Source organism: Chroicocephalus ridibundus, chromosome Z (assembly GCF_963924245.1).
Source record: "Chroicocephalus ridibundus chromosome Z, bChrRid1.1, whole genome shotgun sequence".
NCBI classification, from domain to species: domain Eukaryota; kingdom Metazoa; phylum Chordata; class Aves; order Charadriiformes; family Laridae; genus Chroicocephalus; species Chroicocephalus ridibundus.
Window position 1 is genome coordinate 7,270,602 of NC_086316.1, and position 23,599 is coordinate 7,294,200.

At 37.8% G+C, this 23,599-nt stretch overlaps 1 protein-coding gene across 3 annotated transcripts in view; it reads right to left on the reverse strand.

The window, feature by feature from the left end:
- VCAN (versican) overlaps nt 1-23,599 on the reverse strand; it is a 116,523-nt gene that overhangs the window by 41,304 nt on the left and 51,620 nt on the right. For 2 of the 3 annotated variants that reach the window (XM_063320159.1, XM_063320157.1), the window contains exon 7: nt 15,846-19,034. In XM_063320159.1, the coding sequence (XP_063176229.1) occupies nt 15,846-19,034 (3,189 nt within the window). The remainder of the gene's footprint in view (nt 1-15,845; nt 19,035-23,599) is intronic. The other variant, XM_063320160.1, reaches the window with a different exon arrangement.

Consider the following 23,599-nt stretch of genomic DNA (forward strand, 5'->3'; position numbering starts at 1 on the left):
TCCAAGAAAAAGAAAGTAAAAACAAGTAGCTAAAAAGTAGTAAAGCCAAGGGCTGTCAGTTCAGGCTGCCAATCCAAACAAGTCCTAAAGGAGATTTATCAGTGAAGCCTCTTATTGAGGAAGTGATGAGGTATGCACTGAAAAAGAGATGGAATAGATACGTGGATGAGTGTATATGCAGCCTAGAGTGATTCTTAATACATTTAATATGTCTAGATGTTTTAAATTACCTGTATGGAATAGGAGTCTATCTCAGTAACAGTCAACTATGTGTAAGAAATGAAAATTCCCTTGGCTACAGGGTGCTTTTTAATCACAAAAGGACTTGACCACTACTACACATCTAATTTGGCATTCTGCATATAATAGAATTACACCTCTAGATACCTGCAGCTTGCCCGTTTATTGCTTCAGAGTAACTTGCTGAGTAGTTTGTGATAAGCAATAAAGTTCAGTCTTTTGTACAAGGACTCAAGGTCTGAAAAACCCATGAAATCCACATAAAGATTCGCAAAGTGTCCTGTGGACTTTGAAACTCAGGCCCTATATTTTGACTACAAGAGAGCTAAAAAGAAAAAAAAAAAAAGACCAAAAACATTTTGCACTGTGTGTTTCGGAAGCATGTGTTTCATTGCATAATGTGACACTATCACAAACTCCATAATGTTCACTACCAAACACCCATAAGCGCAAGGCAGGTTAGCATGAAAAAACAAAATAGTTTGCATTAGCCAAATTTCTTCGTGCACTTGATAACCAGAAAATTTTGGTTTTGGCTTCAACAGAATTATATCAGGGTGATTCAGACCATAGTATGACTAAAATATCATTAAAATATTGAATATATGCATTTTTGTATCAAATTTCTGCAAATGTAACATCCAGTGACTGTGAAAAAGCCAACGTGATAACTTGCAATGAAAGGAAAACACATTTGGCTCAGAGAGAAAAGCAATAAACAATTTAATTTAAGAAAAATATTGAGAAAATCTGTTTCCCCCCCGTGCATAGTTTTCAACTACTTCATTTTCCATGTTAAGTCACCTTGCTTCTTCCCCACAGATATGTACTCTGCATTTATTTTCATATGCCTCCTCTTCTTTATTACAGTTAGTCCTGCACAATACCAACAGCCATCACCTCCTGCAGAAGACCCCCATCACACATGTGATGATAGACTTGATCTCCCTGGCAACAGCCTAAAACGTCACATCCAAGTACTTGGATGCTCTGAGACCAAGGACAAAGGTCCTAATAACCTAGCAGTTAGCACAACGGTTCCGCTCGTCATGGAAGAGCAGACCATCAGCTTTCGTAGGCTCTTAAATGACAACTCAAGTCAGATGTCTCAAGCTTCACCACAGCTATTTATGAGACCCTTGGTCAGACTTGTTCAAAGTTATCCTGAGAAAGTCATTGCAGGAACAGATTGTAAAAATATGCTATGAAAAGCACGCTTATGGCAATGAGGACCAAAGGCAAGTGGATGAATCGTTACCTTCCTCATTTTCATACATTCATAGAATTTGCAGCAGACTGAAGCTGCTCTGAAAAGTAGATCCAGACAACCCACAGAATAATTCAATAAAAATGCACACTGTGTTTCATTAAGACTCATTGAATAACCTAAAAGAACGCCTTTAATGTGTTTTCTCAAAATCCCGGCACATTTGTGGGACATTCCTGGTGGATTTGCAAAGGTAACCCAACAAGAGCAAGCCTACAGTCAGCAGACTTAAATTCAGCCAACAGGTGTCTCCACTTCATCTGGAAAATATTTTGGAGTCCTAAAAGTAGAAGAGGTTCAAATGGCTTATCTAAACTCTCTGAAAGTCCAGTGAAGACTCATATCTGGGCTTGGGAGAGAATCTAGCACGAGGAAAGACTTAAACAGCCTTATGTCATATATTGACTCCCCTGAACCTCAGCTCTGCCACGGACCAGATTTGCAGTCTGGGTGGAATCAAGCAGTTTTATGACTATGACTTGCTGAAACTCTTCCAGTGAAACAAAGCTCAACCAATTCCACAGGAATGTGTCAGTCTCGCTGAATACATTTTGTTTTAAAAGCATACTGAAGAAGTAAAGAAACAATCCAACAAGGATCAGGCCCCCATACAGAAAAACTATTTAATTTTTTTTGTTTCAAAACCTTTGTATTTAGTGTCCCCCCACCTTGAAATATTACATTTAAATTGGAACAGAAATCTTCAATTTTACAGAAATAAAAGACTCTGATAACATCTTTTGGGCCATTTTGTTTCATAGAAAAGGGATTTTTTTTTTTATTGTTCTTTTCATCTCATTTCAAAAGATTTTGAAATACAGACGTTTCCTTCTGAAAGAAAATTCCAAGTGTCAGCCTTCAGTACATGTAATTCCTCTAACTTGTGCCATCTTGTAATATCATTAACCTAACTAAGCACGGTCAAAGTGCAACAGTGCTGCAGGCATACCCCATCTACCCCGTCAAGAAAAGGTGGGAATACTGCCAAGGAGCTGGTCTAAGGTGTTAAAGAAACATGGCTACTATTATACACACCTAAGTAAAAGACAGCAAAGAAAGGTCCAGAAATAATTAAGTTTTTGATTATTTCAATCCTTCTACCTCAGAGTAACATGACTAGTATATATGATGAAGGTTAGCAAAATCCAATTCTTGATTACTGTTTGGTCTAAATAAACAAAAGGTTTTATTTAGTTCCCTTAAAAATGTTCCCCAGCTGGATATATATTTTCAAAAGTTTTGTTAACTTTGGCTCCCTTTAAAAATGCTTAGGGATGTAGGGCATGTTTCAATAGGTTTATTTCTTTTTACCTTCCAAATTTTATCAAAATTTATGTTTTGTTCTCCCTCTGACAGTCAAAAGAGAAGTTTGCATTTTTTAAATCTCAGCAGCAGTAAAAAAAAATAAAAATAATTATCATATATAAATTGACCTTGCATAAAAATCTCAACTACTCAAATAAATTTCTGGAAGAAAATGTTTGAAAAGAATAATTTTTGTACAGCTGGCTGGGTAGGAGTTGAAAGTAATTCAAGGTGGGTGGTCAGCCTTGCCTACTCGAATTCACTTATCCAGTCTGCTTTACCATATTTGGGTGACTCTGCTTCCATGCAAGACCCAGCCCTGTTGAAAACCTGAGTATCAATTGCTGGCATGTTCCTAAACTGCAGCCTTTTTACAGCTATACCTTTCCCCCAAGGTCCACCTCAACAGCGTTGTTGGCTATGACCAGAAACACCTGCAGAAAGTGGATGTCGCTTATGCGGACATCTGTTTTGCACAGGGCTCTGGCCTGCATGGCTGTGCTTAAACATCCCTGCCAAATTTTAAAGTAATAGACATGATGATGCAAAAACCATGTCAGAAATAAAGGAACTGTTTTATTATAAAAACATATCATGAAGCCTTCTGGCAATCTCTGGCGTTTCCTTCAGCCTCATTGCTTCCTGCGTTCCCCCCCGATGCAGTGGTAAACTTGTTAAGAAAAAACAGATTGAGTAAAATGTCAGGTTGTTAAGAATGGCAGCCGTGCAGTGTCGAGTCTAAGCCCCAGTAAGTGCAGGATACAGTTCCCTGGATAATGACTAAATATTTATTTGTCATACAAGATTCTAAGGACAACTATTCCCACTTCCTCTTACTCCAATATGTCATTAGCAAAATGACGTTCCAAGCCAGCGGTGTCTCCTCCTGAGCGGTCCCTGACACAAGCATCCTTCCAATGACAACATTTTACTTACTGCCTACGGAGAAGACAATTCTAAAACTCTGCAGGGCTAAACAACCCAAAACCAAACAAATGGCAAGTAATAAATCATTTTCTCCAGCTGGAATTCCAAACAAAGAGAAAAATCAGACTGTGCAGTCACACGGCATCTGGATTAGCTGGTCTGTCTGGACAGAAAAGTCCAACTCCACAGGACAACTCATCAGGTTAGGTGGTAAACAGAAGAGCTGGCTGCAAAGGAAAGCAACTGCTCACCAAAATGACTTCAGCCTTGATCCCATGTGTGGTCTTCCATGATTGAGGTGGAAACAGTGAGATATCAATGTGTCTTGTCCTTTCCTAGCCCACTTTGCCGTCATCCCTTGGTTATGCCATGTAAGACCAGGGCAACCTAAAATGCTTCTGCCATTACACAGACGGAACAAGTAGGAACCAGTTCTGGCTCTACTAACATGGGAAGAGAGCATCCCTCCCAGAAGAACCAGAAAGGACTTGTCACAACAAAAATTTGGGGCAAAGTCAAAATACTACAGTTACAATGTCGAAGCAGATATTCACCAATTGAATGCTCCTGTGGCTGCTCAGATGTGAAAAGGCCCATAATGAATATTCCTTCCCCTGTCCCTCTCTCCAGTAATGACAACAATATTTGGCTTCAGGAGCAAACTCACAGTATACTCCTTAATGTGGCAGTTCTGGAAAAAATTAGATTGATATCATATTAATGTAGGAGTAATAAAGGTTGGTTTACATAGCACACAGGTGCTAAATTTTACTTTCTTAAGCAAAGCCATTTGTCTCAAAGAAGGAATTTTATGTGGCAAAAAAACTGCCAGAAAATATTTTGATGGTCAAGCTCTAAGGGACGGAGGGAGGGAGTGAGGAAGGAAGGCAGGCAGGAAGGAAGGCAGGAAGGAAGGAAAAGAAAGAAAAGAAAGAAAAGAAAGAAAAGAAAGAAAAGAAAGAAAAGAAAGAAAAGAAAGAAAAGAAAGAAAAGAAAGAAAAGAAAGAAAAGAAAGAAAAGAAAGAAAAGAAAGAAAAGAAAGAAAAGAAAGAAAAGAAAGAAAAAAAAGAAAAGAAAAGAGAAAAAAACGAAGCATAACATTTTCAGGAAGATCCTTCCTAGGCAAAATGGCTATGATGATGATTACCCCCCTGATCTACCCCCCAATGCTCTTTTTACAGATATCTGGAGAAGATTACATATATGCACTCCCACTTATCATTATGCTTTTCTGACATTTTATCCTCTACAATTTTCCATGCATCTTTCAAGTACCTCATAAGTGCACTTTTAATTTAACGTCTGCACAAGACCACTGGTCTTGTAGGCAGCACTCAAAATCACAGCTGACTAGATGCACTCTTTGGCTGCAGTCCCTGCTCCTTTTGGGGAGACATTTAGAGCTATATATCATGTGGCAACATACACTCACTCTCTCATGGCAAATCTTTTTTTAGGCTTCAGTTTTCTTCATTGAAATATGACCAAAGCTTTGCTGGAATAGTCCATTGTGGGGCAAATCACCCTTGTCCTAGACCCATCTGCTTGTGCAAAATAATTTGCTTTACTGTAGTAGTAGCAGTAGTAACTCAAGTTACTATGGTATCTTCATAATATTGTAAATGCAAATATATGTTTTAGAATATATACAATTAGAGTGATGATGCATATAAATATTGACATACACGGCACATGGATTTTTGTACATAGATATGAGTCTTGTGCTTTGCAAATATTCTGAAGAGGCAGAGTGGATTCTGTAATTGCAATTTTAATGGAGTATTCTTAGCATCTCTTAACTTGTGGAAAAAAAAAAGCTGAACACTTTTGAAATTTAGTTACAGGTGTTAATAAACGTGATTGCTTTGGGTATTAAATATCCAAAGCAGCCTAGGGATAAATGACATTCTCAGTTAAACCAACATAAGGCTGTAATAATCCCACTGCTGCAGAGAGAATGACACAAGTGTGACTCTCAGACACAATTTTAGGAAAAGGATTGCAGCACCAAGTGCTTGAAAGCCTTTCAAAAATTAAGTACTTAACAGTATTTAATACATAATTTCTACCTGGATCAGCTTTTGGGATGCTTTTGATCCTCACGCTTTCCTGAACTCTGCAGAGACATAACATGAAACACAAAGAAGAGCAGAGCAGAAAAGAAAGTGTGATGTAGCAAATACTCTAGAATGAGCTTATAACTGGAAAAGACTTATCTGAGAGCAAGTTGCAGTATACCTGTAAATATTTAATTTCACTGCTTGGAGCTGGGAAAAGAATATATAATGTTTACAGAGCATGAACTTTTTAACCATGTAATCACATGCATACATAAAAATGCAAAATGGTTTCATTTTTTCTTTTAAAAGTAGAACTTTTTCCATCTAGGTTTTTTTTTTTCTTCTTGGCAAAAATGGAACATTGGTTTTGGAAAAAATATTAATTCGGTTTTAGAAACGCTTGTTTTTTGAAGAAGACATTTTTGTTGGGCAATACTTGAGAACAAAAGTTTTCAATCAACTATGTATAAAAATAGATGCCTAGCTGTGGTAAGCTTGGTGCAGCACTAAAAAAAATTCAGAGGGGCACAGACTTTTGACTATAACCCATGAGCACAAACTCAACCTTATACAAACATGGTTATATGGCTACTAACTCAGAATTGGTTCACACCTGACAGATTCTCAATGTGGGCAGAATAAACTGAAAAAAAGCATAACAACCAAGAAGTCAAATAATTCAATTAAAGTAAGAACAAGTAAATGCTTGAGTAATATTTTGGAGATGTAGAAATACTTTAATTTGTAATGCAGTTTAATTGATTTTCATAGTGTTCCTACTTCACGTCTGGTAGAGTACAGAACTAGCTTATGCTGTCTTAGGTCATCTGGTAATCCTGGCAACTCACCACCCTGCTCAACTGCTATCCATTACAGCCACTGCAATGCTCATCAGTGTTTCTCACTTGGGCGTGCTGGACTCCTACATCCCACCCTCACAAACAGCAAAGCCAAAACATGTGTCTTTGCTACCTATTCCATTTAAGTAATTTCCAAACCGTGATGAGTTTGACATTAGTGCCATTCTCCCTGATGGCATGAAATCAACCAAATTTAGTTGTTTAGATGATTAGTTCAAGAAATTCTGTGGGAACTTACACTAACTTTGGTTTCTTCAAGCATAGAAAGGAGTACCTGCACAAAGGCAAAAGACACTGTGACCACTGAAAAGCTTTTTCCAGGTTCACTCACCATTACAAACCCATTATCACTACCTGATTTCGCCAAAGGATATATCCTGTGGTCTGTATCCTTGCCTGTCTGTTGGACCAAGTGTACACAGCATTTCCAAAGGACTCAAGAATTTTGCTGTAATATTTAATATTTAACTAAACATGTCACTGGAAACTCACTAGAAGCCTGAATAGTAAATACACGAGTAACCCAAGAATCATTTCACTCACCACTTCCAAGAAAGGAAAAAAATAATTTGGACAAAATCCCACAATAAAATCTTATTGAAAAATCCTGATGCTACTCTGTGTAGGCATATTCTTTGTTTTTATTTAGAAAAAAATTTACACCAAATACATCAAAATTCTTTTCCTAATGCCAAAAACCTCCTACTGAAACTATGGAATCCTTGTTTGGTGAGGTACTACACGAAAATCCAAGATTATGGTTAAAAAAGTTAAAAATTAATGTTTCTTATGCACTCTTTAAGCTAATGCTGGGTAACAAAAAACTAATGAAGTGCAGCAGAGGTAATACCAAAGCAGGCATGGACTCCTGGAATATAAGACTACTCCTGATCAGGAACAAAATTTCAACCGCATTTCTCCTACTCAGGGATTTCATCTCGAATCATTAATGAAGAAAAAATTTCTATACAATATTTTATATTGACGTCTCCTCATTTAAGCAAGTATAGTAATATGGGACTGGTCAGACAAGCCCTAATATAATTCACTGAGCAGTTTTTAAAAAAACGTGAATTACTCCATAGAAAAAGATATGTGTCCCAAAGGCGACACAAAATACGCATCAGACTCTCTGAACACATCCTGACTTGTGCCAGGAAATAATTCACAATTATCCCGAAAAACACAAGCAGGTATTGTGTATATTATTGATCAAATTTATAATCTAAACACTTCCAAAAAGAGGGATAGAAAAAGACTAACAAGATTGGCAAGGATTAATCCAATCATTAAATCTAAAATGTGCAAAGAACAACTGCAAAAAAGACCACTGAAAACTACATACTCAAAGAATACCCAACAACTATTTTTTAAAGCGCTACTTTCAGACTCATTACCAAGTGACCCATCTTAAGGGAATGACTTTCTATTAAGATCTTTAGCCTTTGACCCACTTATAAAAATATCTTTATTTACATTTCCAGGATCACATTCTGTATTCACTCAGAGTTTCACTGTATCAAACGTATCATTTAATGTAAAGTAAAATTGTATAGATAGTATTTTCTGAAAGAGGCAAAAAAATTACATCTTCACCATAAGTACTAAGATCTGCATACATACAGAAAACTTTGGAAGAGAAAACCACTTTCCTCAAAAAAATAAATCCATACTGTGTTTCCATGTAAAAGACAGCTCATCTGTTCTGCAGTAGGATTTCTTAAGACATTTTCCATGTGTAAACAGAACTTCTAAAAGGATTCCTCTCCTTCACAACAGAAGTATGAAAAACTACATTGTACCTATGAATAAAATTCCTTCATTTCTCCTATGAATAAACAAAGAGCTATAAGAAAGCTAGAAATGTGTAATCCCTATGTCTAGATCAGACACGTTTCCTTGGAAACAATGCAAAAACAGCAGAGAATGTGTAGGCATCCTCTGAACAGTATTTAATGTGACAGCACTGTTCCTTGTATCTACGGAAGTCTATAAAGGAATGTGAAAAAAGAAATTATTGTTCTATAATAAGACTTCAGGAAGAGCCAGCAATAGTGGCCTAAAGACTACTTATTAATTCACACTCTTAGCTTCTTGTGAGACTTTCTAAGTATCAGGTTTTAGCTCTGTTGGATATGAGGTTGTTTTTGAAAACGGAGCAGTGGACAAAAAGCTTGAATTTATTACAATTACTTGTTTATTAGGGCTTGCTTTCATACAGGGCATCATTGCTGTTGCATTTCAAATACGATTTATATGTGATGGTGTCAAACCTATTTTTAAAAGCCCTCCACAGCACCAGTGGAGTATACATGAGTATTCTAATATAGAAAAATTCCAGTTGGTTTAATGAGCAAGAAGTCTATCAGTTTGTTAAATATGTTCATTTAAGTCCCTCTGACAAAAGTTTGTTCTGAAGAAAAAATCACCTAGTTATAGAACGAACCAGAAGCTGTAACGTTATGAAGACATTCTGATACCTACCACCTCCTCATCCCCACAACAATTCTGCTCTCAATCACCTCATTGGAATTACTATGGTGTAATTACACTGGGGAAGATGATATCAGAATCTGGCCGTGTTACTTAGCATTTAACACTTCAGTTACTCTAGTCAAAATGAGAACTCGGCTGTCTCTACGCCAGGTTTTATGAATAACACAGGGAGTTCAGCCATTCAGGGCATGAAAATGACTTGAGTAGCTATCGGACATTGACAAACCTGTTTCATTTGGAAATGCTTTTCAAAACCACCGGGTGTTTTTCTTTCTTAGCTGAACACACAAGTCCAGGGCTCAAAACAAAACACCACCAGGAAGGACTAATTCAAACACTGAAATAAGACCATGTCCATTGACTGCAGTGCGCTCAGGCCAGCAGGGAAAGCAGTGTTTCTCCAGGGCTGCCGAGGAGCAGCAGCTGCCATAGTCTTAATATCAGATAGAAAATCACAGTTAATAAGCAGGTAAGTCCAGCCTTCCAGTAAATAAATAGGAGATTTTCCATTTAATAAGGTGGGAAGTTGGTTCAGCCCAGGTGGGGCCACTTTTACTATTGCTCCAACAGCCCACCACAAATGAATTCAGATGAGTCTAGTTGCACAATACCAATAAACGGCGGACACAGAACAACACAACCAAATGCATCCAAGTTGAAATGTACTTGAAAATTAAATGGTACTTTTCTCACCGTGACATTTAGGCAAATTTGGAACTCTTCGTAAATGCACGACGGTGATACCAAGAATTAAGCAGTTGTTAAGAAAGCTGAACAGCTTGCATGGGCAGGGAAGTCCTACTCATATAAGTACACGTGGGCATGTTATCAGTCACTGCATAAAGCAGCAGAATACAGTGAATGCAAAACAGCATCTCTCCTTTACTATAAACTTTGATTTGAAATATGTCCTATGAATAAACAATAGATTTCAGTAGCATATACTTTTCATTCGAGGAAAAACAAATGGTGATTTCAGCACATAACAGACAAAGTCTCCTCACGCTCAGCAGAAGCCTCTCTAACACATGTAATTTTTGAAAAGTACACCAAAAAATCTCACGTAGCACATGTGCGTATACTACAAAGAACAGTGTCCAGATAGATATTTGCCAGTGGGCATAAACTAAATAACTTAAAAGAGAACAATGTGGGTACAGGTGCAGACAGATACAAGCCTTCATGCTGCATGCTTTTAAGCTGGCTCTATTGCAAGTGGGATGCTGCCTGGAAATGGTGTTGTGAGGAAGGCTGCTCCTGTCCTTCCACACCATCATCTGGTCTGGTCATAGCACCATCCCGACACCCACAGCCTCTGGGACAGAGCCAGCGTCTTTCCTCCCAGCATGCTGCCAGCGCATTTCCACTCTCCCACGCAGGCGCTCCCCTCAGAAGTTAGCAAAATGAAGGCTGAAAGGGGACATGGTTATTCTCTATAACTGAACGGAGAAATAAAAGTATCAAGGGATAAGTGTCAGGAAGAAAAAAGACCTATTCAAGCTAAAGACAATGCTGGCAAGAATAAACACGGGCATAAACTGGACAAGCAGCAATTCAGCCTAGATATTAGAATCAGACTTAAAGAGACCCATGAAGATCTGGGACAGCGCTCCAGAAGGAACTGTGAAGACAACAGGATTAAATGAATTTTAAGATAAGGCCTAAAATGGACCTGAAAAGACTCTATTCTGCTTTCTTTGTTAAGGTTTATGACTATGACTCATTACCACTCCGCATTTCATTCAAATTTCACATGCCCTCTTACACTGCTAAGACAGAAATATGCATGTCAGAGAATTACATGTTGAAACACAAAGGTTTGTAACCTCTTTCCATAAAATTCCACATCTACAAAGCGCAAGTTCCTGCAATTTCATTCTGTTCAAAGCTGGAGGGGACAAGAAACCAGACAGAGCTGGTGTGAGTCCCAGGGTCCAATAAGCGCTTTGAAACTTATTCAGTGAGTAAAGACTTTTAAATGTCTCCAGAAAATGCAGGTGTGCAAATTACTCCTGATACAGACAGGACTTATGTTTCCAGCATCCCCTCAACCACTGTTAAACAACACCCCCACAAGCATTTTTCAGCTCATAAAAGCTTTATGAGCTGAAAAGTTCCTTCAGGTTTGTTTCTTTTTTTTTTTTTCAGCTGCTAATCCATTACCTTCCAGCAACAGCATCAGCCCCAAGCACTACAATGCATAGGAGCTATGAATAAAAGGGCACAAGGTGGCAAGTTTTGCATCTTTGCAGTGAAAGACAAAGTCCTCTGTCCTATCTGATGCAACGGAAAGCCGCTAATGTGAAAACACATCATAGTGCAGGGCTGTTTTGCTTTCTCACTTTCACAAGACGGTCACAATCCCAAGGGAATAGCCTGTTGTTCCACTCAAGTGAATGAAGTCCCAAGATCCTTCCATTATAAAACATGTGCGTGGTCCTTTTTGTAGCTTAAAAAGGGATGTTTCCCCATGCACAAATATATTTTCCTCATTAATTGGAACACCTGCCCTAGGTCTGCCCATGTGCCATAGGCTGTCAGAAAAACCAAGCCTTATATCCCTCATTAATTTGTGCACCTGCCTCATACTTGCTCACATGGAAGTATATGGATTGTCTGTACAATACATTTTCTCAATGAAAACTGTTGTATTCTTATACAAATAAGCAGCTTAATCTATTCAGTGGTGTGGTCTTTATATCAGCATTAGAGTGCATTTTCCAGAATTTAAGCTAATGAGCTTGACCTTCCACCAGGCCCACAAATTACTTCTGTTTCTATGGGTAATTTTTTTTATCTAAAAGTAACTGAAACTTTCTTTATGAAAGTCTTAATTGACTGCAAGCATGCATTTTAAAAGCTACGAGTATAACTATTTACCTCTTGGGTGGCGTAAGAAAAGAAGTTCTCCAGGAGAACCTTTTTCTTGTCTAATATATTTAAGGGCTTATTGTATTAAAAAAATGAAAATATTTATATAAACTTTCAGTTATATATGGTACTACTTTATATTAAGGGGTGTGTGTGTGTTTAAGACAGCCTAAAATCCTTGCCAGCATATTTAATTGAGTTTAACCCAGTCAACATTCAATGTCTTTCAAGTGCAGCTTGAGTCTACAGTAATAATGAAGAATAATATCCCCCACATTCCATACATCCATAACACATTCCATACATCGACTGCACATTCCAGCCCAAGACTTCAAAGCCCTTCAGCAAAGTTGGTGCCAGTTTAGCAAAGGTTTGAGACTGAGAACAAAGGTGCAAGAAATCTTTCACGCTTCTCCCTCTACCAGTGCATGGCCATAGGTGAACCCACCCAACCCAGAGCAGGGATGAGCTGCCCTCACCACGCTTCTCTGGGAGGTAGGACACCCACCGATCACAAAGGGACCCCTATGCTGCAAGGGATACGCTTTGTTCTGCTTGCTGGGAACTGCTAAAAGTGCCTACATCTCTCAAAACTCCATTCATTTGGCATGACCCTTCTCTTCCATATAGGGTATGAACTATCGCTTATAACTAACAAAGCCTAATAGAACCTCCATGGAGCACTTAAATGTTATTATGCCTACGCTACAGATGGTAAATGGAGCTGCAGAGAATAATATTCAGCTGTGTTAGTACAATAGTGAGGTTTTTTTACTGTAATTAAGTGATACAGCTGATAGGAAACAAAACATGGTACCGTATTTCCACTGAGCCCTGCTTCGTTATTAAACTGTTGCTTCTGGCAAAAGCCGAATAACAAGGAGGTGAAGAAAGATGAAAAAAAAAAATAATCTCATAAATATTTCCAACACTTGTGCACACACAAGAGGGAAAATATTATATTCATTTATATACAATACCATTTAAACAGCAAACCTCTCATTATTATTTCTATTTGAAACAGCTATTATTTGGAGGGCTTTGGTAAGAAAGTTGTCATTTCTTAGGAGGCACTTTTGGACTCTTGACTTGAAAATCATGAAGGCCTTTGCTTATAACCCTCACTGATTATTTTACTTACGAATGCTAAGCTATATTACCTTGAAAACATGCTAAAGCAAAGGAGGAAAAACCTTTATCAGAGATGTGTAATGATGAAAAGTGTATTTCTTGTTCCCATTTAGATGAGAACAAAAAGCCAAAGGTACAGTTTATGTAGTTTCTATATGACTGCGGATCAATTTTCAAACAAGGAGTGATACAATAATAAGTTGAACTATGTCCTAGTGAAAGGCATATGTTAGTAATATTTGCCAAATTCATTCCTATTCAGCACCTCCTATGTACATTTTCTTCAGCACAAAGAAAAGTTTATGGACTGAGGAACAATGACGTGAAACTGGACTTGACAGGATTTTTCAGATGAAATCTTTCATTTCTGGAGAAAGAAAAGACAAGACTAATCCAAATCCTCAAACAGAATAAATCTTTGGCAGCTCTAACTTAACTTGTGGTAAGTAGATATAGGGTGCCTTTTCTCTGTGGATAGCTAAATGGAGGAATTTCCCCTATCAGATTCTGAAAACAGGAAAATAAACTCCTTTTTGACCTTGCACTAGATACATGACAAATCCCTTCATGTTTAAAGAGAATACAGATATTGCCACATAGAGAATTTCATAATATTACAAGAAAAAGAACTTTCTTTCTATGCTGACAGACTAAATCATTCCTAAAGGCAGAATTTTACGGATGTGTAGCTTTAGTTCTACTTATAAACACCCCTACACATATGCACATATATACCTGGAAAATGCAAGCACAACTTTGGAAAGTTTGTGAAGATGCAGGAGGCAAATCCTGAAGAAAGTCTGTCCTAAGGACCTGATCACCCAAGTGAAAACAAGAGTAGCTACAAAGAGTGGCAATGCATTGATACACTGTGCTTTAGATAATCCATCTTGAACTAATTCCTAATTTAATGAATCACGGTATCCACACCATTCTGAAAAAAGTATAAAATAAGACTGTCCTTGATGTATATGCAGAGATATCCTGAATCATACACCTTGTGCACTGCCTGAAGAAAACACCCCGTTTCTACATCCTCCCAAACCATCCTACTTCCTTCTGTCCACGTGGAACTTAGAGCTGCCCAGCTCAACCCGCTCTACCATATGCAATAAACTGTAGTATAATTCAACAATGTAACACGGAGAACTAGTTCACCGTGTTAGACTACTACACAGTCTAAATGTTAATTATTAAGCCTCATTAATCACATTTCCACAGGTACAAAAGTATTTAATATGTAGCTTAACTCTAGTCTTCAGAAATTACCCTTCTGTTCTGACTTACCAGAATTGTCTCATTTAATTGAGACTTCCAAGACACGGGCAACACCTAAAGCTTCAGACAAAATAATGATAATATACCACAGAAATAAAAGTACTGTTTAAATGTTAAAATAACAGAACTATTATTTTCTGAAATAGAAGGTTAAGCTACCACTGATATGACTTGTGCAGTTTTACATCTTGTAAATATAAAGTAGGATAATAAGCATAAAGGGAATAAAGACACAAAATCCACTGTACGAAAAGTGCAATAACAATACGCATGTCTCAAGGAAAATGCTTCTAACTTTTCATTTTTCAGTGGAACTCTACCAAGCACAAACCTGACAAAACCAAAAAAAAGGCTTCCATAACTTATGAATTCTGTTGGATAAATTCTTCAAAGATATGGAGAACCAATGACAAAACAGTGTCTTATACAACCATTCAACAGCATCGCATACAGTTAATATGACATAAAATGAATTTTTACTGTGTTCCTTCAAAAAATAAAATAATTATAAAATAACTACAAAATAATTAAACGGAATGCAACATCAAACCTAATAGATATTTTGAGCTGTATCTTTTTTGTCAGTTCTTTCATTTTAAAAAATAAGGTTTTACCAAGACATATTAAATAATAGCCAGTTGACAGGCTTCTTTAATGTAAAATTGTATAGCCTTCAGCTATTGCATTATGGAGACATATTCATCATAAAACTCAACAGTTCATTGCTACTTCAGGAGTTTCTGTTCTGGATACCCATGGAGTTGAAGCTACATACACATGTACAGTGCCATCAGCTAAAAAATATAACAAAACTAAAAATTAAGTCAATTTGCAAGACAGATTCTGTAAAACAGATTAAAAAAATATTATACTATGCTGGGAAAACGTGCAAAAACCCTTCCCCCAAATCACAGAGGTGCGCTTGTGAATGCAGTACAGCGCCTTAAACTTTTTTAGCTGACTACACCGTACATGGCATTGTTAATTGCTACAGACTAATGGTATGTTAAAATAATCTAGTGCTTCGTTTAGGACTAGTAATGCATGGAATGGAAGCTGTGAAATTAAAACGCTTGTTTCACAGATAGCTGAAGTTAAATCAGTGACTCGACAACATTAAATAAGAAAACTGGACTATAGCCATCATGACTTTTAACAGTAAATACAACCATTTTGTATTCATTCTTACATAGAAATTAATCTTACCCCAAACCATATATATAACATATTTCTGAAGTTAATGGATAGAAAAATAGACCTACCAATATTTAGAAAGTTGCTGTCTAGATAAAACTTGTACTTTGCTTCGTTCAGTGATCCAAGAAACACCTCCAGTATATTCTAAAGTACACCAGTTTATGATAAACTGTCCATTCTGATGGACTGCAGGTCTAAAAGGCAAAATCTTACCTGTATCATTGCCTGTGATTTGAATAACATACAATCTTATGTCATTTCCACTATCAGGGTGTGAAGTAGAAGGAGACACCTCTTGAGGTTGTAAAGCCTCTGTGGCCTCCTTCACTTTGGGTGGTGCAGTTGGTCGTGCAACTGCAGTAGCAGTTGATGCTGTGAAATATTCCTTATCGATTTCTGGTTCTAACATCTTTCCTGTTAGATCATCCTCAGCCGTGGCTTTACTGGGAGAAATAGATTCATCGATTATGATGATGTCATTGCTTGTTACCTCCTCTTCTTCCTCAGGAATGATACGTGGTGACTTTTGAGTAACAAAAGGCTTGGATGCTGATGTAGGCTGTATTTTGTCTACAGCACTAACAGGATGTGTTGTTACATCACTGAGAGTTGTTGCATTAGTTGAAAACATAGATGTTTTGATTTCTTCAGGTTCTTCTGATACTCCTGAACCTTCCAGAGTCTGGTTTGGAGAAGCTCCCAAAGTCAGATGAGTAATGCTTTCCACAGTAGAATGACCTGTTGGCATCGTATGGGGGGGCAACACAGATTCCCAGCTCACGACATCACTGTCTTCTTTCCTGGTGGGCGTTCCTCTGCTTTCATATGTTTTTGCTTGGGTACCCACAGTTATAGGCATCACTTCAGTGACCTTCTCTTCTTGATCAGTAGCAATTTCAGCTTTTGGTGTCACTGTGAGATGCAAGGTCCTGGTGCTAGTTTCATCAGGTCCCAGAACTCCTCCATAATCTGTGAGCTTCACTGCAGGCACTGATACTTCTGTTGCTGGATATGTCTCATCATAAGCTGAACCTGTCTCATCCTGTCTTTCCTGAATAGCTGTTTGAGATGATTCAAATCCTGGTGCCGTCTTCTGTTCATGTATTTGGGCAGATGTCACAGATAAGGTAGACTCTGTGGCACTATCTGGTTCCTTATCTTGATCTTTTGTGGAGAGTTCCCCTGGGAAAACCTCACTATCTTTTGCACTGGTTTCTGTTGCTTCTGTATGAAAGATGCCATCAAAAGGAGTCTGATCAGTCACTGGCATATCTCCGGTGACCTCACTCTCTACAGTAACTGGAACTAGGGAAGCATCATATTCTTTCTGTGGAACTGCAGTATCTACCTTTGTTACATCTGTAAATATAACAGATTCCTTTGTCCCTCCAAAGCCAGCTGATGGTGTTCCTTTTCTGTCTTGAAGTGTTGCCAACGATTCCTCCTCAGTTGGTATCTCAATGCTTGTACGGCTTTCTTCTGTCACTGTGTATTTTGAGACCTCCATTTCAGTAGAGACTTCTTCAGCAGGCGCTGCTACCGATGTCTCAGTAGCCTCTCTTTGTTCAACTTCTGGGGTAGGAATGGACGTTTTCAAAACATAACCTGATGTTTCATCTGCTTCATGTTCAGTTACCTCCACGGATGTGGGCATAGCAGTTGGTAATACAGTAAAACGTGAGGAGCTAAAAGACTTTATTGTTGCACTACTTTCATCCACTGATATTTTGGAGACTGTGATCATTTCCATATCCAAAGAGCTGCTTGTCTGGGAGACACCTGTAGTATCTTCACTCTGATCAAAATCAGCTGATACAGCTTCTTCATCACTTTTCGTTTCCTCTGGCTCCATGCTTGTCTCAGTTTCCTCTGTAACCGCTGAAATTGGAGCTCCTGGATGCTGTGTATTTTCTGTAATTTGCCCTGGAGACGATGTAGGCTCCATTCCAGAGATACCATCTTCTGTATCTAACTCATGTATTGTCTTAGTATGAGATGACTCTTCTGTCACATACCCCTGATCTTTATCTGTCAGCAGCCCCGTGCCAGAAGCTGGAGGAGCCTGTGTGAACTTCTCACTTGCAGAACATCCTTCAGATTCTCCTGCAACACACATAGGAACGACGGTTGTGGCATGTGGGACCTTAACATCCATTGTTCTCGTTTCTGGCTCCTTTGTTTTTTCCTGCTCCTCTAAAATGACTGATCCTTCTGTTTGCTGAGATGAGTGGATAACAGGTGTGGTGCCTTCTCCAAAGTTTTTCGGGGAAAGAGTACTTCCTGAGAAAGCGACGGCCTCAGATCCTATTTGGTTAACAGTTGATACAGAAAAGGATACAGGTATTCCAGATGACACTGTAGGCTGCACATCTCTCAGGTCCTCTCTGCTTCCTTCAGCTGATGCCTCATTATCAAACACTGTCGCAGAACTAAACTTAACAAACGGAGTTGACTCATCTGCTGTGGAAAATTGTCCAGCGGTTACTGCATGCTCATCTATGAGTGTCTCTGATGCAGCAGGCACATCTGATTCTGGGACACTACCAGTAGCCATGCCAGAAACTCTATCAGGCATAACGGTGTACATGCTCTCTCTGCCCTCCCCCTCTGTAGTAAGATCATACTGATCAGTGAACAAAGCTTTAGGGATTACAACAGTTGTAAGTTTCTTGTCAGATTTTGCCTCCATTGACTTTTTTGTGGGTTCTTTTGTTGAGTGGGCACCAAGATACATATTCTCTTTTCTTAGTGAAACTGAAGTCCCTGTCCTGGGAAACTCTCTCCGAGAAGTTGGTAACAAGCTATCTGTAGCTGTCATCATAGGACCCACTTCTATTTGTTCAGTCTGATTATCAGCATCATGTTTTTCTGTATCATCTCCTGTTTCAGTATCTTCCCATGAACCAGTGGAACTCTTAGCTACAGCTGTGCTATCCTGAAAAATTACAGAGGTCAAGAAAGCGTCCTCAATGCTTTCAGACCTACCTTGTTCCTCGGGCAATTCTGCTTCAGAGTAAGTGTGCTCCAGTTCCAAAGCTGCAGATGTGCTCTCTGTTAACCTTGGTGAAACATCATATTCAGTCCTTCCCAGTGTATCGTAAGTGCTTATTTCGCCATCTGTGACAGTCTGAGGTAGAAGGGTGGTTAACTTAATGTTTTCCATAAGCACCTCCATTTCCCTTTTTTCCTCAGCCACGTCAGTAGTCATTTCTGTATCTTCTTCTGTCTCTATGGTTGTTTCCTCCAAAGCAGGGATTTCTGTTTTGGTGACAGCCACTTCAGTAATCGAAGTCTCAAAAACAGGAGGTTTAAGAGTAACCTTAGCAGATGAGGATTTCACACTGTCAGTTTTCAGAGACGTGATCAGCTTAACAGTGGTAGGCTCTGATACGATTTTTTTACCTTAAAAAAGAAAAAAAGAAGTGAATGAATCATTCAGTCAGAACACAAACAAATGTTATTTTAATTCAGTTTGAATGTTCACAACAAAAACTAAATTCTACACTGAGAAATAAGTATAAAGGTCAAAGGCTTTACATAGTTGTTTAGCATACAACAAAGCTTTGAATGACATAAAATAACATATTATGAAGCTGAAGAACATCTAACTTAAAGTCAGATGGAATGAGAAGAGTAGAAGTATTCTTCGTATTCATTGTTTATATAATTACCCCTAGAAGTCCTGATATTACATGAGTACCCATCAGACAGCTAAGTACTGACGAGGGAATATAAAAGTTTATTTCATGATGTCATGAATGAGTGGTACCACAAACCTGTGGGTTTTCTTCAAAGCTTACTGTAGCATGCAACTCATGTATAAAGGGAGTGAAATACCACTTTGGTTTATTTTCAGCACATAATTACAAACTGCGAAAAGGAGCCCTCACAGGATTGAGAGCACGCTTCAGCAACAGGAACAAACATGCCATCAGAAAGTACTGTTTTACAACGCCGCAAGAGATGCTGCCCTGCATTTAAATTATATGGAGAGAAATTTATTATGGGGAAAGGTGAGAACAGTAAACTATAAGATCATAAACTTAATACTATAATGATGTTGATCTTTGGAAAACACTTCAAAGATATACATATGAAACTCCTTCTCACACAAAAGTGCTTCTATGGGAGTGTAGAACATGAAAAGGCAGAGTGTTGAACCCTCTAAATGATGGGAAGAGTAAGGGGGTACCTATCCTAGATTCACAAGAAACACAAAGAAAGGTCTTTCCAGTGAACCACATTGTGATGTTTTAAAGAATCTTGCTGCCTTATCCCTTCTGCACTCCTTCTGCCACAGATTTCAATCCACTCTGAGGAAGAAATATGTGCTGGCAACCAGGACACTGCAAAGTCTTATATCAGATTTTAAACTCCTGAAAAAGGCGAGTTTGTGCTGAGAAAACAGGATTTACTTGGGAAAAGCCCTAGGTGGAAATACCTTCCCCGGTTCTTCCAGGTTGGTAATCTTCAGAAGGGCAATGGGAGCAGACAGGTGGAAAATGTGAGTGTCTTACCTCAGTGCTGTTAATTGCTAAGAAACTGAGAGTCAAAAGCCTTATATGGATGTGAGTTAAGAGCAAAATATGTTCCTTTAAATCACACTAAGCATACGAAGAATGCATTAAATGGGCTGCGTATATGAGGACTAACTGCTTACCAGACACAACTGCACCTATAACTTCTTGCAAAAGAAAAGATTGCTCAAATTCTAATAGAGCAAATAAGTCTTTTCCCCTAACATGCAGAGATTAAAACAGTTACAGTGATTTAGAAGAAAATACTGAAGACAAAGTTTCATTATTATAGCTGTGAGTTCATAAAAGAGATCAGGAAATTTTACTGAATGTAGGATATGAATACCAGTTATCAGGGGCAAAAGTGAGTTCTGAGGTAGGATTTTTACTTCCTGGCACATGGGGATGAAGATGTTCTAGATGATGGTGCAGCCTCTGAGTGACTCAGGACTTGCAGGAGCTAATAGTATGAGCAAAGAAGAGGAAGAAAAATGAAATATTTAGAAAGACTCAATTCAGTCACGTATTTGTGCAATGACAGTTTATACTCAAGCATACACAGTATGTAGGCACAAATCAGTTCTTTTCACACACCCATGTCTAATTAGGTACCCCTTTGATATTTGTAAATATGAATTCCACATGTGTAAGTGAGGGTCACACAAATATTTGTTTAGTTTCACACACCAAGCTTTGAAAATGTCACCTTTGCAAGAGACCTATTTGATTTACACTGAAGTAGACAGTCTTGCCAGATGATGGCTGCTTAGGATTTCTAGAAGAACGGGTAGGTTTACAGAGTAGGGAAATGAGGAAAAAGAGATGATGTTTCAGAGAAGTGAAAGTGAAAAGGAATTTGTGAGGATAAGAAAATATGATGTTGTAATGTATAGAAGCAGTGGTGTTCTTTGCCTGCAGAAAGAGTAATGGATTCTTTTCCCTACCATATGTTAAATCTTTTTATGGTTTTACAAAGAAGACTTAGCTACTTATATACTCTTTTTTGTAGGTTAAAACATTCACTTGAGCAAGAAAGAATAAAGTTCTTGAAATCCCACTAAGCAAAGCACAGCCTTAACACTAGTGATTTTGGTGTTTTGGGGTTCTACAACCTAAAGTGGATCTTTATTGCTCTTTTTAATGCCTATATGATTCAAGTGTGAGATGGTGTTCACACAACCAAGAATCAAAAAATTCTTACAGATTTTTTTTTCCACTCTACTTGCATAAGGAAGGTTTGAAGCACCGAATTTTACTTCACAACTAGGGAGTGAGGAGTGCACTCAAGTAAGTTAGCATTGTCCTCCTGAGTGGGAGTTGGTAATTGTTTAGTTTCTACCAAAGAATCCACCAATTTGACTTAACAGTTCCTTTTTTATTGCAAAATGGAAAGAAGACAACATGGTCTGATATTCTCACTCCTAACCATAGGATGAATTTCCTTAATGCAGACTGAATTTCTTTTGCAGCCAACATCAAGTACTCATTCAGACCCCAATTAGCATACTTTATGTGACTATCAAGATCAGAAAGAATATGAAAACGTAATACTATCTAACAAAGCTAGACAAAAATGAGGACATGAGAACAGATTTTAAAATATGTGGAAAAAAAAGGTAACTATTTCATCACTGCTGGGAAATTGTGTGCACTTACTCACTACCATTTATGTAGCTTCCCAATTTCCAAGAAATGTTTGGAAGTCCCAAAAGTTCACATATTTATGCCTGAGATGCAGTTATTTGTTTTTCATGACTCATTATCTGCTAAGTACTTGATAAAATAGGTACACATTTATGAAGTAAACCAGAAAAAATACCAAGCGTGTTTGATTCATTTATATTAATAAGTGAATCAGTAAGTATTAAATTCATATACTCGTATAAGAAAAACACTGATTTTTTAAGAGTTTATCAATAAACAGACAAATTTTCTCCTCCTTGGAAACTGACACGGGGTTACCAGTGTGCAAAGAGCAGTTCTGGTTACAATCAACTACAGGGCCTCTAAAACTGCTTTGGCATAAATATGGGATATAGGATGTTTCATAGAGATCATTCAGGTTTGCAAACTTATTTGAGTGGATCAAAAAAAGATACTTCTTCAAGGAGAAATCAATCTTTTTTTTTTTCCTGTGGGAAAAGAAAAAACCAAAGAGAAGGTTGCATTTTTAATGGCTGAACATCGGTTTGAACTGTCGTCCACTCCACCCAGATGTTTTGCATTACTGTACTCCTTGCATCATGCATGCAATATGCTATCTCCTTTGTCATTCTTCTGATTCAAGATATGAGGCAGATTTTCCTAATAAAATTCATGAAGATATTTGCAGCAAGAAAGAAAATTATCTCACCAACAGCCGCTCATATCTAGTTGGTTTTTTAGTCGATTCCTTTTATATTGAACAACATATATGAAGTTGATTTTGGATGGAGTATATGGCTTTGCAGAGATACTAGATTTTTTTACTCTCTGTTTATTTTATGCTTTCACTGTACAGCATTTTCTTCTTCTCTCCTACTACTGTTTAAATAAGAATTCAACATGATGGAGTAACTTCAAAACTTAATGCTTTTTCAAGGAAATCACACTACACAAGTTTTAATTTTGTGATTACCGAATAAGGATTTTAATATATTCTGTGCTGTTTAATAATAATTTCAAGATATCTGAGTGTACTTTCTGGAGGAGGAAATGCTTATTTTAAACATTTTATATATATTAAACATAATATATATATTATAATTTTTATATATGTATTTTCAGCATAACCAGTCCCACAAAATTTTCAACGATGTGTCTAATCTGAACCACTTGAGCAGTTTCTCTGCACTCAGAAATATTGTTTGTGTGTTTACATTTAGGTATGTACTTAAGAACCTGGAAGAGCATAGACCCTACAGATAGAAAAAGGAATTGTTTTGAGTCATTGCCAACAGCGAAAACAACAAAAAAAATGTTTTAGGTTAGAACACAAGCTGGAAATAGTGAATTCTTTCTGTGAATAGCAGCCAAAATAAATTATTCCAAAATATTAGTAATGTTGAGACAATCAAAATTAATGGTTTAACATCATCCGGCTCATTTAGAGCACGATGCCCATGCAGAGAGGGTGCTTTGCTAAATTTTTACATATTTTTCTGTGTTAACTTCTGTTTGCTACTCTGCTAAGTTTTTTCTCTGCATCTGTCCCTTCCCTGCTACCAACTCTGGCAGAGAGGACAGTCTTGAATGTTCCCCTGACTCCAAGAGTTAAGCCAGCTGGAGTTTAAAGTACTGGCAGAACCTCCCAAATTGGACAAGTCTAAGAGTAAGAACAGATCAAAAAAAAAAATAAAAAATTGGTGCTCTGGGCTATGGACTGAGCCAGAAACCTCTCATTATTACACTGACTCAGTACCCGCTCATTCAGGAAGCAGAAAGGTGGACAAGGGATGTGGAGTTTTTTTC